At 48.4% G+C, this 14,794-nt stretch overlaps 1 protein-coding gene across 1 annotated transcript; it reads right to left on the bottom strand.

Moving 5' to 3' along the window:
• Window positions 1-187: 187 nt before the first annotated feature.
• On the bottom strand, window positions 188-14,154 carry LOC136441601 (uncharacterized). The gene is made up of 4 exons (XM_066437975.1): window positions 13,092-14,154; window positions 2,276-2,354; window positions 1,945-2,114; window positions 188-1,223 (listed from the first exon to the last, which is right to left on the bottom strand). The coding sequence occupies exons 1-4, from the start codon at window positions 13,374-13,376 to the stop codon at window positions 744-746; spliced, it is 1,014 nt and encodes a 337-aa protein (XP_066294072.1). The 5' UTR covers window positions 13,377-14,154; the 3' UTR covers window positions 188-743.
• Between the last annotated feature and the right edge of the window lie 640 nt (window positions 14,155-14,794).

The raw sequence follows: 14,794 nt of genomic DNA, 5'->3' as shown, positions 1-14,794 counted from the left end.
AAGCTGTGATATTGGATACATGTCAAAATCGAATGTAGTATGATTATACTGTATGTGGTGCTGTCAGTGCCCATGTGCAACAGGCAAAAGTCGATGTGTAAAGAGGTACAGTCAAACCTGTTCTAGAAACCACCTTGACATGAGGCCCACCTGTCCATTGTAGCCACTTTTCGGTGGGTCGCCATTGTTTTAGAGTCCTGTCTGCAATGACCACCTGTCTGTTATGACTACTTTGTTCGAGTTCCTTGGGTGGTCACTACATAAAGGTTTGCCTGCATTGTGAATGCCATGGCGCACAGATGAGTTGTTCAATTTTTTTTGGGAAGCCCATGTTCTCCGTTACCTGTGCCTACACATGTTTTCCTCTACCGGGTTGCTACTGCATCGCATCCTTGTGGCGTGGACGCTGTTTTCACCTAGCAACTGCGCCACCTATTGATTACTAGCAGCAGTGCAGGATGCTACATGACTAGTCTGCCAGCATGCAGGAGGCGTTCGGAAACTCTAGCGGTGTTCTACAGTCTTCTCTCCCTAAACCCACCACGGATCTTGGCAGGAACGCCGCTGCCTGTTCGATAAGCGATATGTCTTCTGGGCGTACCTAACTTTATTCCAGCTCTGTAATGTTGCGATGTTCTGAAAACACCCGCTAGGGATCCCAGACAAGGTTAGCTTGTGTCAGAACTATAGGACACGCAGGTTGTTGCATCTCCTTTCATATTTTGGAATCCCGTTTTTCCATTTCACCGCTGCAGCAGGGACATCGTTCCCAGAGCCAGACCCGTAACCATGACAACGGACGACATGGCAGACGATATTTTGCAGTTCCTTGCGGAGGCGGGGGAGGGCGACGCGCTCTGATTTCTGTTTTCGACTAACTTGCAGGCGATTCTCCCGCCATTAATCTGTAACCTGTATTCTCGTTGCGTTTGACTGCTGTCTATGATGACCACATCATATGCGTTTCTCTGTGGTGGATTGCAAGGGTTGACGGGACCGTAACATTTGCAGTCGGCCATTTTGACCTTGACGTCCATCACGACGCCCTTGAAACAGCCCAGGAAATACGGGAAGTCCTCCGTCACGTGATACCGATATCTCCCGTCCACCAGGCGGCCATGACACTCGTCCAGGTCAGCGGAGGTCAAGGTCGTGCCGTCCTCTGTCCTGGGCCCGTAGATGGGGAACCCGTCAAAGGCGACCCCAATGATGGCGGACGGCACCTGTAACGGGAAGGTGTGGCTGATGTCAGTGAAGTCAGGGCAGGTTCGTTTAAGTGGGTTTTGTTTCGAAACAAGATTAATGTCTATCTATATCATTGTCAGTTTGGTGTCTTTTGCACTGAGAACGAGCGGGTGGCCGCCCCTCCCCCATTTTGTTTGCGTCCTCGACCCAAGACTTAAACAGGTTCAGACAGAATGATGTAGTAAACTAGTTTTACCACTGAATACAGGGAACTTCACTGACTACTGCATTTACAACAAGTTAGATTAGCCTTCGTTGTATTCAAACTGTCCCAACATTTGTTATCATCAACCAATCAGCTGCAGGGGGCTGGCCTGTGATCGGTTGAGCAGACAGTTGTGGTTCCTACCTATGATTGGTTGAGCAGACAGTTGGGTATGACGTGTGAGCGGTTCCTACCTGTGATTGGTTGAGCAGACAGTTGGATGTGACGTGTGAGCGGTTCCTGCCTGTGATTGGTTTAGCAGACAGTTGGGTATGACGTGAGAACGGTTCCTACCTGTGATTGGTTGAGCAGACAGTTGGGTATGACGTGAGAGCGGTTCCTACCTGTGATTGGTTTAGCAGACAGTTGGGTATGACGTGAGAACGGTTCCTACCTGTGATTGGTTGAGCAGACTGTTGGGTATGACGTGAGAACGGTTCCTACCTGTGATTGGTTGAGCAGACAGTTGGGTATGACGTGAGAACGGTTCCTACCTGTGATTGGTTGAGCAGACAGTTGGGTATGACGTGGTAGTGGTAGTTGCTCTGCGGGTCGACATGACCGCTGCAGAGGTCAAACCCGCCCGCCTTGTACAGCAGTCCCGCGTCATAACACCGGTTTGTGACGTAAGGGCTGTAGATAGGCACTCCGTTCACCGTCATGCCTGGAAAACAGTACATAGGCCAGATCAAAACAGCACGTAAACCTGACAAAAACAGTACATAGACCTTGTAATTACAGCGCATAAACCTGGTAGTAACAGTACATAGACCCGATGAAAATAGCACGTAAACCCGATAAAAGCGGTACGTAAACAGAACTGACCTATGGGCCCGTCGGGCAGGCAGCTCGGCCGGGAGGCGAAGGTCGCGTTCCGCTGCACGCGGTAGATGTGCGGCTGTTTCTGCAGGGCGGGAATAAAAAATACAGTCAAACTTTAACATGCATGTAGGGCATCTCATACAGGGGCAATATAGCAAACCAAGACTACCACAGAACAAACCAGAAGGAAGTGTCAGACATGGTAAGAGAAAGAAGGCTAAAGATGGCTGGGACATGTCCCGAGAATGAGGGAGACCGGAACAGCGAAGAAGTTCATTGACTGGAAGCCACTTAGAGAAGGAAGAAGGCTTGTGCTCTGGGGACAGTTCCTCTACTAGTTCTCCTGTCGGCTCTCTTCTGCTCTTCGGGTAAATTTTCCGGTTTCTCCGTCGCCATTCCGGAGTCACTATGCCACCCTTTATCAGCCCCTGCTGGGATGAACCGTTCCGCGCGGAGCGAGTCGCGCTCTGCTCTTATCTGCGAACCGCAGACGCGAAACGCGGGCCGGGACGAACTGAGAATGAACGGTGGTTATAAAACCTGCTTGAACAGTTCTCAATAGAACCGATCGTTAAACGCAAATGTGGTTCACTCCTCGGCATTTAGATTGCATTTATTTACTATGTGTACAGGGAAAATTTATTCAATCATTTATTTTGTATACAGGGAAAAATACACTGAGACAACAAGCCTGCTTTTCACGTATCGCTGATACAAAAATCCAAAAATAAATGAAGCTGTCTTTTACAAGCAGGGCAATCCGAGATGGCAGACTTAACCCCTTACCCATACTGCTTTGCGATCCTTCCATTCCCATAGACAAAAAGTATAGCAGTGCCATGCCGAGTATGGCAACGCTGCATTGCGTATGTTGGGAATCGCAGACAAGCACAGACAGACACGCAGCACACCCCAACACACATATGCACAAACATACATACAGACACACTGACACACACAGGCAAGCCAAAGACAGTCAAATTTGCAAACGTTCCCACTTCTATTTCTTAGAGACTGCACAGTATAGATCTTGTGTTGTTTTCTGTGCATTTAGCCCATCTGGGCAGGAACATGCAATAAAGACTATTACTAGTATAGGTAAATACTAAGGTATTTACTAGGTAAAGACAGGCTTAACTGAAAAATAGTAGTTAATATATGTTTGTACGGTGTTTCTGATGGCAGAATTGTCATATACATCTTCATTAAATCTCTAATGGGTCGTCAACTGTGATTGGTTAATTGTTGATCATTACTTTATGTATGGGTCATCAACTGTGAATGGCTAACTACTAGTCATTAAATGGATCATCAGCTGTGATTGGTTAATCGTGGATCATTAATGCCTCTATGGGTCATCGATTATGATTGGCTAGTTACAGGTATTTAGATGGGTCATCAATTATGATTGGTGGACTGTCTATCATTGTATGAATCATCAGCTGTGATTGGTTAGTAATTAAGAACGGCACATTAGACACACGAGCTATGAAATGATGACTGAAGTAGTGATTTATAAAATCAAGGGTCCACAGTTTATTCTGCAATATACATAAATAGTATCAGATACCCTCAAGTCATAATAATAAAGCTCTAACAATGCTTCAGACGGAATGTTAGTGGGCCGGGAATGTTACAACAACGGCACAAAATTTAACGCGCGTTTATCCTTCTCAGATTGTACTCGAGAATGCTCCGTAACGCAACGGAAATGTTTGTACTAAACAGGAACTCTTCCCTGCGTAAGAATGCATTCTAACAGCGTAGTTGCAACATTGTGACTTCCAATAGAGTTTCTATCCTGTATCTCATTGGGGCCGAAACTGAAGGAAATGCAACATTTTGTTTGTAGAGGTCACGTATTTTCTCCGAACACGTCGCACGTCAGTGTGACCGCAAGGGCAAATAGGCGCAGATTGGCGCAAATTGGCTCAAAGTTGGCGTAATTTCCTGGTCTTGTGAGATCCCCACTGAAGTGGTGATACAAGAAAATAGGCCTATTGTTCCTGTTACCATTTATTACCTGGTAGCAACGTCCTTAGCTACTGCTTCATCCTCCTCTATCGACACGTTTCCAGCGTTATCTTTTAATTGATCTTTTCCAAGTCTTTGGGGTCTTCCCCGTGCTGTAAGGTTGGAGAGCTCCTATGATCTATAGAGTTTGGTAGTCTTCTGCAGTACCTGATTGTAATCTCTGCGCTCCCGGTGACGTTATGTAATGATGAAGCTAGGGAAAACGAGTTCACATCGCTCGAAATCGGCCGGTTCTTTCTGACTCGGAGCTAAGTCTGTGAAAAATGACCAGGGCAGTCTATGGGGTCTACCCCGTGGTCTCGGGTTGGAGAGCGGCAGACGTTATGAGCTGCACAGTTTGGTAGTCTCCTGTAGCACCAGATTGTGATCTCTGCGCTCCCGGTGAGGTTATGTGATGATGGAACTAGATGATACCCGACAGGGAAAACGGGTTTACATCGTTCGATATCGGCCGGTACTTTCGGATCCGCAGTTAAGTCTGTGAAAAATGACCAGGGCAGTTTCTCTAGGGGCCATGGTGTCAATAAGGTGACACCGTACATTGTCTCCCCTCCCCTAACTGTTAGGGCTGTCACGCATGTGCGTAATATATATTAAGTCCGTATGAATTCCGTATTGACGTTTCTTTGCTTTGGGTGAAGTTTGAGGCCAAAGAAGCAATTTTCTTTTGGTTAACCTGGCTGCAAGGCGGTGGGTCAAAGTAGAAAACAATCATGTCTTATTTACCTAAACCAAATACACAACTGAACTCATGCGAATGTATGCACAAGTGTGAACAGGCCCTAAGGTTTGCGGAGAAGTATTTTTTTTTACTTTGACACAACGTTGTGTGGCATGGTTTTAACTAGTTCTTTGCCGGAAACTTTAATTTAGCTTAGCCAAAAATTGTCAAAACAGAATTCATACGGAGTTGAATATCCGCACTCGTGTGAACCCGCCCTTAGATATTGAGTTTGTCCGTAAGACGCCAGGTTTATCGGGTTGTAATGATGTGCTGTGGGGACGGGAATCCGCGATGTCAGATAGGGCAAAGGTGTTTATAACGCTCGATATTCAGAAGGCTATTCTAATCTACAGCCAAGCCTGAGGTAAATGAGGACAGGCCACGGGTAAAGGAGCAGACAGTTCACTTCACTCCATGGTTTCTAGAAGGGCAAATGTGTCATTCCTATGTGTTCTTGTAATTCATCCAGTGACATCAAGTCAGTTTGTACTACGATAAGGTCCAGAATTACCGATATGTACACCCAAACTTTCTGTCATAATCTGAGTATGGATACAGGCAAGTTAAGGTTTTACAAGGCATGCAAAACATCATATTCCATGGAAGAATATCTAGAACTGGGTGATTTTGATTTACGCTCAGCAATTAGAAGCTTATCTTCTATTGAATTTGTTCGCATGGACCGCGTTGTGAACAATAATGATGTTATATGACTGTACTTTTGTTGTGCCAATAAAGATTACATGATGGCTGCGGGGCAGAGGCATTGTTACAAAGTTCGATATTCAGACGCTCATTTCTAATCTACAGCCAAGAGTGGGAAAATAAGAACAGGTCACAGGTGTAGGGACAGACCTCATTGTGAACAGTACGTCAATAGTGGTGTTATATGACGATGGGGCATCATGATGTCTAGTAGGGCAGAGGTTACACCGTTCGATATCAGAGTCGTTTGCAATCTGCAGCCGAACGCACAAAAGGTCAGAGGTCGGCTGGTTCACTTCGGGACAGCCGATCCTGTACTGCCATGAAAGTTCATCTGAGTTGGCAAGTTACATATGAAAAAAAAAAGAATTAAACTAATTCCAAGTGAAGAAAATTCCGGTAGTCCACTAGATCCTGTATGACGTTTGTTTCAATGAACACGGTGAGGTTTTATACAGTGATGGTTCCGTGTCGGACCCGCCGTGATGTCATTAGGAAAAGGGACCTAAAATGGACTCTAGAATATTGGGCAGAGGTTCGATCCCGTTCATAACGCACCGTTCGACACTGATGTTAAACACTCATGAACCCTTTTCATAGGGACCGCAGCCTTTACCAGTAGCTGTCCGTCATAGAACAGGTGGTTGTTGGGATTCGAACACTAAACCTTTTGTATACTTGAGACTTAAGCCCCAGAGACACTTTTTAGAGAAGACCAAAGATCGCAGGGTGATCTCTGTTCCGATTACAGTTTACAGATCATTCCTCGTAGCGACGATCTACAACCGCCCCGGATTCAAAGGCCAGATTCTTCCTGTAATGCTCACCACGCATCGTTCCGCGTAACGCCCGTAGTGAGGAACTAGTCTCTACCAGACTAACAGCGTCGGCTATAGAGAGAACATTTGCCGGGGGACTTTGGCCATGGAGGATAACATTTCCATCCAGGGTTGCATATTTGACCCTCTCTCCGTAGCCTACTCCCTTCATACAATTGACTCTATTTGGCCAATTTCTACTATTTTCCCAGCGACCCGCAGAGACTGGTGGAGGCTAGTGAGGAACGCCCGGACCGGAGATCTTTTCCCCTAGCATGCGAGACAGATGGACCCCAGTAGCCCGGGATTCAAACTCCCATCCTTCGAAAGCCGGCCCCAAGGGCACGGCCGTACTTTTGAAGGACACCAGAGGTTGCAAAGTTCAACCCACGATGTTCAACACGCATCGATCCGTGTGATTCCCGTTGCTGGGGAAGCCCTGGGACAGATAAACGACAATGACCGAGGATTCAATCCTCCATCTTTCAGAAGCAGCCCTCAAGGCCACGGCCGTACTTCTGACACCAGAGGTTTTCGGGTTCATTGGTCCGTGTAATTCCCGTTGCTGGGAGCCCCGGAGATCACTTCTGCTCCCGGCGGCCGCGGAAATAGAGGTCACGCCGGTTGTTCCGAACAGGTCGATATTCGGGCAGGGAAGATGAGGACAGATGGCGTTACGGCGGCCTCACCTGGGCGCTAAGATGGCACTGCGAAGCGTTACGGTGGCCTCACCTGGGCGCTAAGATGGCACTGCGAAGCGCTACGGTGGCCTGACCTGGGCGCTAAGATGGCACTGCGAAGCGCTACGGTGGCCTGACCTGGGCGCTAAGATGGCACTGCGAAGCGCTACGGTGGCGATACGGTGGCGCTATGGTAGCGCTAGGACGTCGCTAGGACGTCGCTATGATGGCGCTACGCTGGCACTTCCAGTGGGTGGCGCTAAGATGGCACTACGGTGGCGTTACGGTAGCCTTATGGCCGACCCCCGCTGAAACCATCACCGAATCTACAAGCAGGCGTAATTTTAGTTTCGATTTTGCTGCAGGTTGTCGTACGGCGGATGTCGATAACAGGGAGTTAAATATGATGGATGCCGGAAATATTGGCTCCCACGGAAATACCTGGTCATTTCCCCCCGAGTCTACGGGCATATTCACGTTTCGATTATCGGCTTGGTTTTCTGTGTCTATACAACTCCTCGCATATAGAATAGAATATTTAACAAGACAATCATACATTTAGATAATGAACTAGTAAATCTGAGCGTAAGTCCAAACTCCAAAGGTAAAAATGCGGTTTTCATAGAACTACAATCCACCATACAGAACGACAGCAACCCTTTAATTTTTTTCCGAGCCTAGAGACGAGCAGACCGCTACTAAACACCGCACATCACCAGACGGAGGTCTGCAGACCTGCGCGGAGATTATAACCACCTCCGCCGGCAACAGGTCGCCCATTCCCCGGTCTCCAGCTGCGGCGGTTACGGCGGGGATTTCCATACAGATTACCGGCATTCGGGGCAATCAGGGACATAGCGGGCCAGCTGGGGCCACGGGTAGTCTGGGGACCGGGCTCCTGAGGATGGTACGTGTACACAGCTAGACTGGGGACCGGGCTCCTGAGGGTGGTACGTGTACAGTTAGTCTGGGGACCGGGCTCGTGAGGGTGGTACGTGTACAGTTAGTCTGGGGACCGGACTCCTGAGGGTAGTAGCGGAGGGGATTTCCATACTGATTAACGGTGTGCGGTGCAATCAGAGATGTACCGGGCCAGCTGAGGCCGCTGCTAGTCTGGGGACCGGGCTTCTTAGGTAATTAGATATCAGGTAATGTAGGACCAAAAGACAGCGTTCGGCAAGCGGATAGTGGGGGAGCGCTGGATCGCGGGGGCGAGCGGGACACTGGGGCCGGCAAAGTTCGGGTGATCGCGCCAAATCTCGGATCGAGTCTCTCCCAGGGTACATCGTCTTAGGACCAGATTTCTGAGGTAGGACAAGTTGGGTCGCAGCTTCGCCCCAGAACACTTCTCCACTTCTATTGCTTCTCCCCTGTTTGCGACACCCAAACCCACCAGTCTCTGGAAGTTCTCGGCTCAAAAGTTCGCATCTCCACCGGAGACTGAAATCTGTGAATCTGCCGCCGCGCGAATGTCAGCATCATTCATCACCTGCCCACAAACATCGGGAAATCGAACAAGTGTTTCTTTTGTGTCTCCCGGGTAACAGTGAGCTGTCACAGCCGGACGGAGGCAGCAGCTTCCGTAGCAACTGTAACTAAAGAGGTGTCAGATTACCCCCTGTCCTGTCCTCTCGCGAGAGTTGCCGCAGGAGTTTGCGAGTCGATGACGAGTCGGTCCTCTCGCGAGAGTTGCCACAGGAAATCCCGCGAGAGTTGCCGCAGGAGTTTTTGGGTCGAGGACGAGTCGGTCCTCTCGCGTGTTGCCACAGGAAATCCCGCGAGAGTTGCCGCAGGAGTTTTTGGATCGATGACGAGTCGGTCCTCTCGCGAGAGTTGCCGCGGGAGTTTGTGGGTCGATGACGAGTCGGTCCTCTCGCGAGAGCTGCCGCCGGAAATCCCGCCAGAGTTGCCGTGGGAGTTTGCGGGTCAATGACGAGTCGGTCCTCTCGCGAGAGTTGCCACAGGAAATCCCGCGAGAGTTGCCGTGGGAGTTTGCGGGTCAATGACGAGTCGGTCCTCTCGCGAGAGTTGCCACAGGAAATCCCGCGAGAGTTGCCGTGGGAGTTTGCGGGTCAATGACGAGTCGGTCTTCTCGCGAGAGTTCCCGCAGTAAATCCCGCGAGAGTTGCCGCGGGAGTTTGTTGGTCGATGACAAATCGGTCCTCTCGCGAGAGTTGCCTCAGGAAATCCCGCGAGAGTTGCCGCGGAAGTTTGCGGGTCAATGGCGAGTCGGTCCTCTCGCGAGAGTTGCCAAAGGAAACCCCGCGAGAGTTGCCGTGGGAGTTTGCGGGTCAATGACAAGTCGATGCGTCGATACTTAACAGACTATTTACGACATGAAAAACTTAAACTGACGTAAACCTGGCAGCACTTTTTGAGCTCTTGAAGTCTTTTTTCTTTCCATTGCAGACCGGGTATGCATATTGTCGAATGCCGCAGACAGAAGGTTCCATGTTCGCACAAAAAGCGGCCAATTGTATAAAGTGTTTCAAGTTGATTTGATTTTGATTTGATTTATTGGAATTGGAACAGTGCAATACAGTTGATTTGGTACCCAAGATATAAAGTCTTGTTGTTTTAAGATATGGGCCTTGATATTGTATCACTAAATAATATTTTGCCAGACACATAATTTCTCAGAGTTTGATATGAAATTTTCCGAATGCATATATATCAGATTGATACAACTGATCTAAATGTTTGTAACTAGACTAGTTTATCTGCTCCTGGTTTCTTGTACCTGCCTCAGCTGTCCCGCGGTAACAGCGCTGATTATCCTTTCCGGTCGGTTTCTCCGCATCAATTCTGCATCTCCCCAGCGGCTCGCGGCGGAACGGCTAATAACGGTTTGGGGTCATCACTCCAGGAGCTAATAACCGGACCGAAAGCCCCGGTCACACACATAGCCGAACATGGCCTCCCCACCTTCCCCCAACCATGGTTGGGAGTAGTTCGGGAGCTAGGTCGGCTGTGGTCGGCTGGTGTTCTGCTGCGCCAGCCGAAAACGGTTTTGAAAAAATCTGGGGAAAAAAATCAAACTCGGCTGTGCACGGGAGGTCTGGAATGGGTTGGCTGGTGGTTGGCTAACCCTAACCCAACACATGTTCATATACTCAAGCATGGGTCCATGGTATCTTTTTCTTTGCATCCGTACGTTTTTCCTGATATCTATTTGTATTCCTTAAGTTAAGATGCACCGACAATTTATCAAACATGAAAAATAATAGTGGTTGATTTGAGTGGATTGAAAATTAGGCACTTCCATCAAAATGCAAAGCGAAATAATTCATTGAGACCCATCGGAGGAGCAGCCGTTCGACATGAAACCAGGCGATGAGTTTGCATTATTCAAGGTTAGAAATTGAGCGCCTAAGCTGAGACAAATCGGGTGCTTATGAGTGAACTGTCGTCGTGCAAAATTCATGCCACTAACACGAGTCTGTCCATCCGCTATCCATCCATCCTTCCATCCATCTATCCATCCATCCATCTATCCACCAGCCATCCATCCGTCCGTCCATCTATCCACCATCCATCCATCCGTCCGTCCGTCCATCCATCCATCCATCCACCATCCATCCGTCCGTCCGTCCATCCATCCATCCATCCATCCATCCATCCATCCATCCATCCATCCATCCATCCATCCATGGAGATCTTTACTTTCCCAGAGCGACTGGTAACGTTTTGAGCCGAGACAGAAATTGAGCCCATCTCTCTCCAAAGGCTTTTGCACGCGACGTAAAGTAAGCCGTGGTCGCCATGTTGGAGGAACGCATGGATCCAAGATGGCGACAAGAGAACAAATCGGGTGCTTACGAGCGAAAAATTCATACCAAAAACACGAGTCTGTCCATCCGCCCGTCCGGTGGAAATGGGTATCTATTAAAGAATTAAAGAATTACACGTTTACAAAAGACAAGGGTTAATATCAGGGTTAACGGAAATAAGTGAACACAAGTGAACGTGGCCTACTATAGGCGGCGTCCTGTGATAAGGTTAGTAAAGTAAAAGTAAGGGTACAGTAGAAAAAAGTGAAAGTGCCCTACTATAGGCGGCGTCCTGTGATAAGGTTAGTAAAGTAAAAGTAAGGGTACAGTAGAGAAAAGTGAAAGTGCCCTACTATAGGCGGCGTCCTGTGATAAGGTTGTAAAGTGAAAGTAGGTATACAGTAAAGAAAAGTGAAAGTGTCCTACTGTAGGCGGCGTCCTGTGATACGGTTAGTAAAGTGAAAGTAGGAATACAGTAGAGAAAAGTGAAAGTGCCCTACTATAGGCGGCGTCCTGTGATATGGTTAGTAAAGTGAAAGTAGGAATACAGTAGAGAAAAGTGAAAGTGTCCACTATAGGCGGCGTCCTGTGATAAGGTTAGTAAAGTGAAAGTAGGAATACGGTAGAGAAAAGTGAAAGTGCCCTACTATAGGCGGCGTCCTGTGACAAGGTTAGTAAAGTGAAAGTAGGAATACGGTAGAGAAAAGTGAAAGTGCCCTACTATAGGCGGCGTCCTGCGATAAGGTTAGTGAAGTAGAGAAAAGTGAAAGTGCCCTACTATAGGCGGCGTCCTGCGATAAGGTTAGTGAAGTAGAGAAAAGTGAAAGTGCCCTACTAAAGGCGGCGTCCTGTGATAAGGTTAGTGAAGTGAAAGTAGGAATACAGTAGAGAAAAGTGAAAGTGCCCTACGATAGGCGGCGTCCTGTGATAAGGTAAGTGACGTGTAATGAAGGGTACAGTAGAGAAAGGTGAAAGTGTCCACTATAGGTGGCGTCCTGTGACAAGGTTAGTAAAGTGAAAGTGGGAATGCAATAGAGAAAAGTGAAAGTGCCCTACTATAGGTGGCGTCCTGTGACAAGGTTAGTAAAGTGAAAGTAGGACTACAGTAGAGAAAAGTGAAAGTGCCCTACTATAGGCGGCGTCCTGTGACAAGGTTAGTAAAGTGAAAGTAGGAATACAGTAGAGAAAAGTGAAAGTGCCCTACTATCGGCGGCGTCCTGTGATAAGGTTAGTAAAGTGAAAGTAGGAATACAGTAGAGAAAAGTGAAAGTGCCCTACTATAGGCGGCGTCCTGTGATAAGGTATGAAGTGTAAGGAAGGGTACAGTAGAGAAAAGTGAAAGTGTCCTACTATAGGCGGCGTCCTGTGATAAGGTAAGTGAAGTGTAAGGAAGGGTACAGTAGAGAAAAGTGAAAGTGCCCTACTATAGGCGGCGTCCTTTGATAAGGTTAGTAAAGTGAAAGTAGGGATACAGTAGAGAAAAGTGAAAGTGCCCTACTATAGGCGGCGTCCTGTGATGAGGTTAGTAAAGTAAAAGTAAGGGTCCAGTAGAGAAAAGTGAAAGTGCCCTACTATCGGCGGCGTCCTGTGATAAGGTTAGTAAAGTGAAAGTGGGAATGCAATAGAGAAAAGTGAAAGTGCCCTACTATCGGCGGCGTCCTGTGATAAGGTTAGTAAAGTGAAAGTAGGAATACAGTAGAGAAAAGTGAAAGTGCCCTACTATAGGCGGCGTCCTGTGATAAGGTAAGTGAAGTGTAAGGAAGGGTAAAGTAGAGAAAAGTGAAAGTGCCCTACTATAGGTGGCGTCCTGTGATGAGGTTAGTGAAGTGAAAGTAGGAATACAGTAGAGAAAAGTGAAAGTGCCCTACTATAGGCGGCGTCCTGTGATAAGGTTAGTGAAGTGAAAGTAGGAATACAGTAGAGAAAAGTGAAAGTGCCCTACTATAGGCGGCGTCCTGTGATAAGGTATGAAGTGTAAGGAAGGGTACAGTAGAGAAAAGTGAAAGTGTCCTACTATAGGCGGCGTCCTGTGATAAGGTTAGTGAAGTGAAAGTAGGAATACAGTAGAGAAAAGTGAAAGTGCCCTACTATAGGCGGCGTTCTGCGGAACCCGGACCAGAGCCAGAGGGACCTGCCCATGGCGTGAGTCGGCACCCCGTTCCCCGTCACCACATGGTACGGTCCACTTCCGGCGCTGATGTAGAACCGTCCCTTCCCCACCGCGGCCGCCCTCAGCGCCGCAACCTCCCCCCGCGACAGGCAATGTACCGTCCCCGCCTGGAGCCACAGAAGGGCGCTCATGGCCACCACCACCCGGTAGAGGTAATGTACCGTCCCGGGGTGCAGACAAAACGTCAGCAGTTCAACCTGCATCTCAAAATCTACCAGCGCAGATATTTGTACGTACAATCCACAGAACAACTGGCCGCGGTCTCTCACCACTGTGGATATCAGTCTAGAGCCACCAGCGCCCAGGATAGGCAATGTACCGTCCCCCCGTGAAGACTTAGCACAGCAAACCCTTGGCAAACCTTACCGTTTCTTCAAGTAAATTCTCACAGGTGCAGATGTGTGTTTGTACACAATGCACACAGCAACTGGCCGTGGTCCAACTTGCAGTACACCAGATCCAGGGCCGAAGACGAAGATCAAAGACGCAATCCAGGACGTGATCCAAGATGTGTCCTAGATTCGATCTAAGATGTGATCCAAGACGCGATCCAAGATCATCCAAGACGCGATCAAATACGGAATCCCAACTTAAGACTGCTAGCCGGCATCGTTCTCGCAATCAAAAGTCATGACGTTACAATCCCTCCGGTGTCTTCCTGGAGGCTTCTTCAAAGTTGACATTCACAGAAATCGTTGCAGGCTCAACATTCGCACCCTGACATTTCCGCAGAAAGTCCTCCCTGCCGCTCACGGCGCGTAGTTGACAGACTCCCGCTGGCTCTGCCCGTCCAGCGCGTGACAGTCACGAGACGCGCCCGGCGGAACCCGGCCCATCAGCCTCCTCACGCGTCAGATAAACCTCCCGAGCCGCACGTGACGTCCTGAAGGGCTCAGAAGGCGTCCCGACCAGATCCAGCCTACTGGCTTTCACACAGCGCGTCCCGCTCTGGGTCCGATCAGTCACCCTGAGCCCACAATCGGAGACGGATCTGCCGCGACCTGAAACACACGGCGCACGGATTAGGGTAGGCAGAACCAATATATAGATATATCTAAGGCAACACGTAGCCTTGCAATCCGGGCCTCGTCAGCGGCAGCCTGAATGATGATGACAGGTTTATTCAGTAGACAAACAGATACAGGCCTCATGGCAGCCCTGAGGCTGAATTAACAGGCTTGTTCACAATATCAATAATCAAATTTACAATACATTTCATTGTTACCATGAAGCACACGGGATATGGATTGGTGGAGACAATGAGATACATGTACGGCAATCGCAGCCTCGCAAATCCAGGCCACGTCAGCGGCAACCTGAGACACATACATGGCACACGGCTTATGCTAGGGTCACATTTCCCAACCGGGGCTCAGCCGGGCTGTTTGCGGAAACGAAAAATTTAAGTATTTATCAATGAATATGTACCAGCTTTGCTTTTAAATAATTTTTGGCATGTTTTATGTTTTTGTTGTCTTTTATATCATACTTTTTGTTCCCAACGACTGCCGCCCACCGGGACCCGGATTTGAAATGTGACCCTAGCATTAGTGGAGACAGAACCACTATATACATATAAGACAACCAGTAGTTTCGCAATCCGGGCCTCATCAGTAGACAA

Source organism: Branchiostoma lanceolatum, chromosome 9, assembly GCF_035083965.1.
Source record: "Branchiostoma lanceolatum isolate klBraLanc5 chromosome 9, klBraLanc5.hap2, whole genome shotgun sequence".
In the NCBI taxonomy this organism is placed as follows: domain Eukaryota; kingdom Metazoa; phylum Chordata; class Leptocardii; order Amphioxiformes; family Branchiostomatidae; genus Branchiostoma; species Branchiostoma lanceolatum.
Note: the sequence above shows the minus strand (reverse complement) of the source record. Positions and strands in the feature narration are given on the sequence as shown.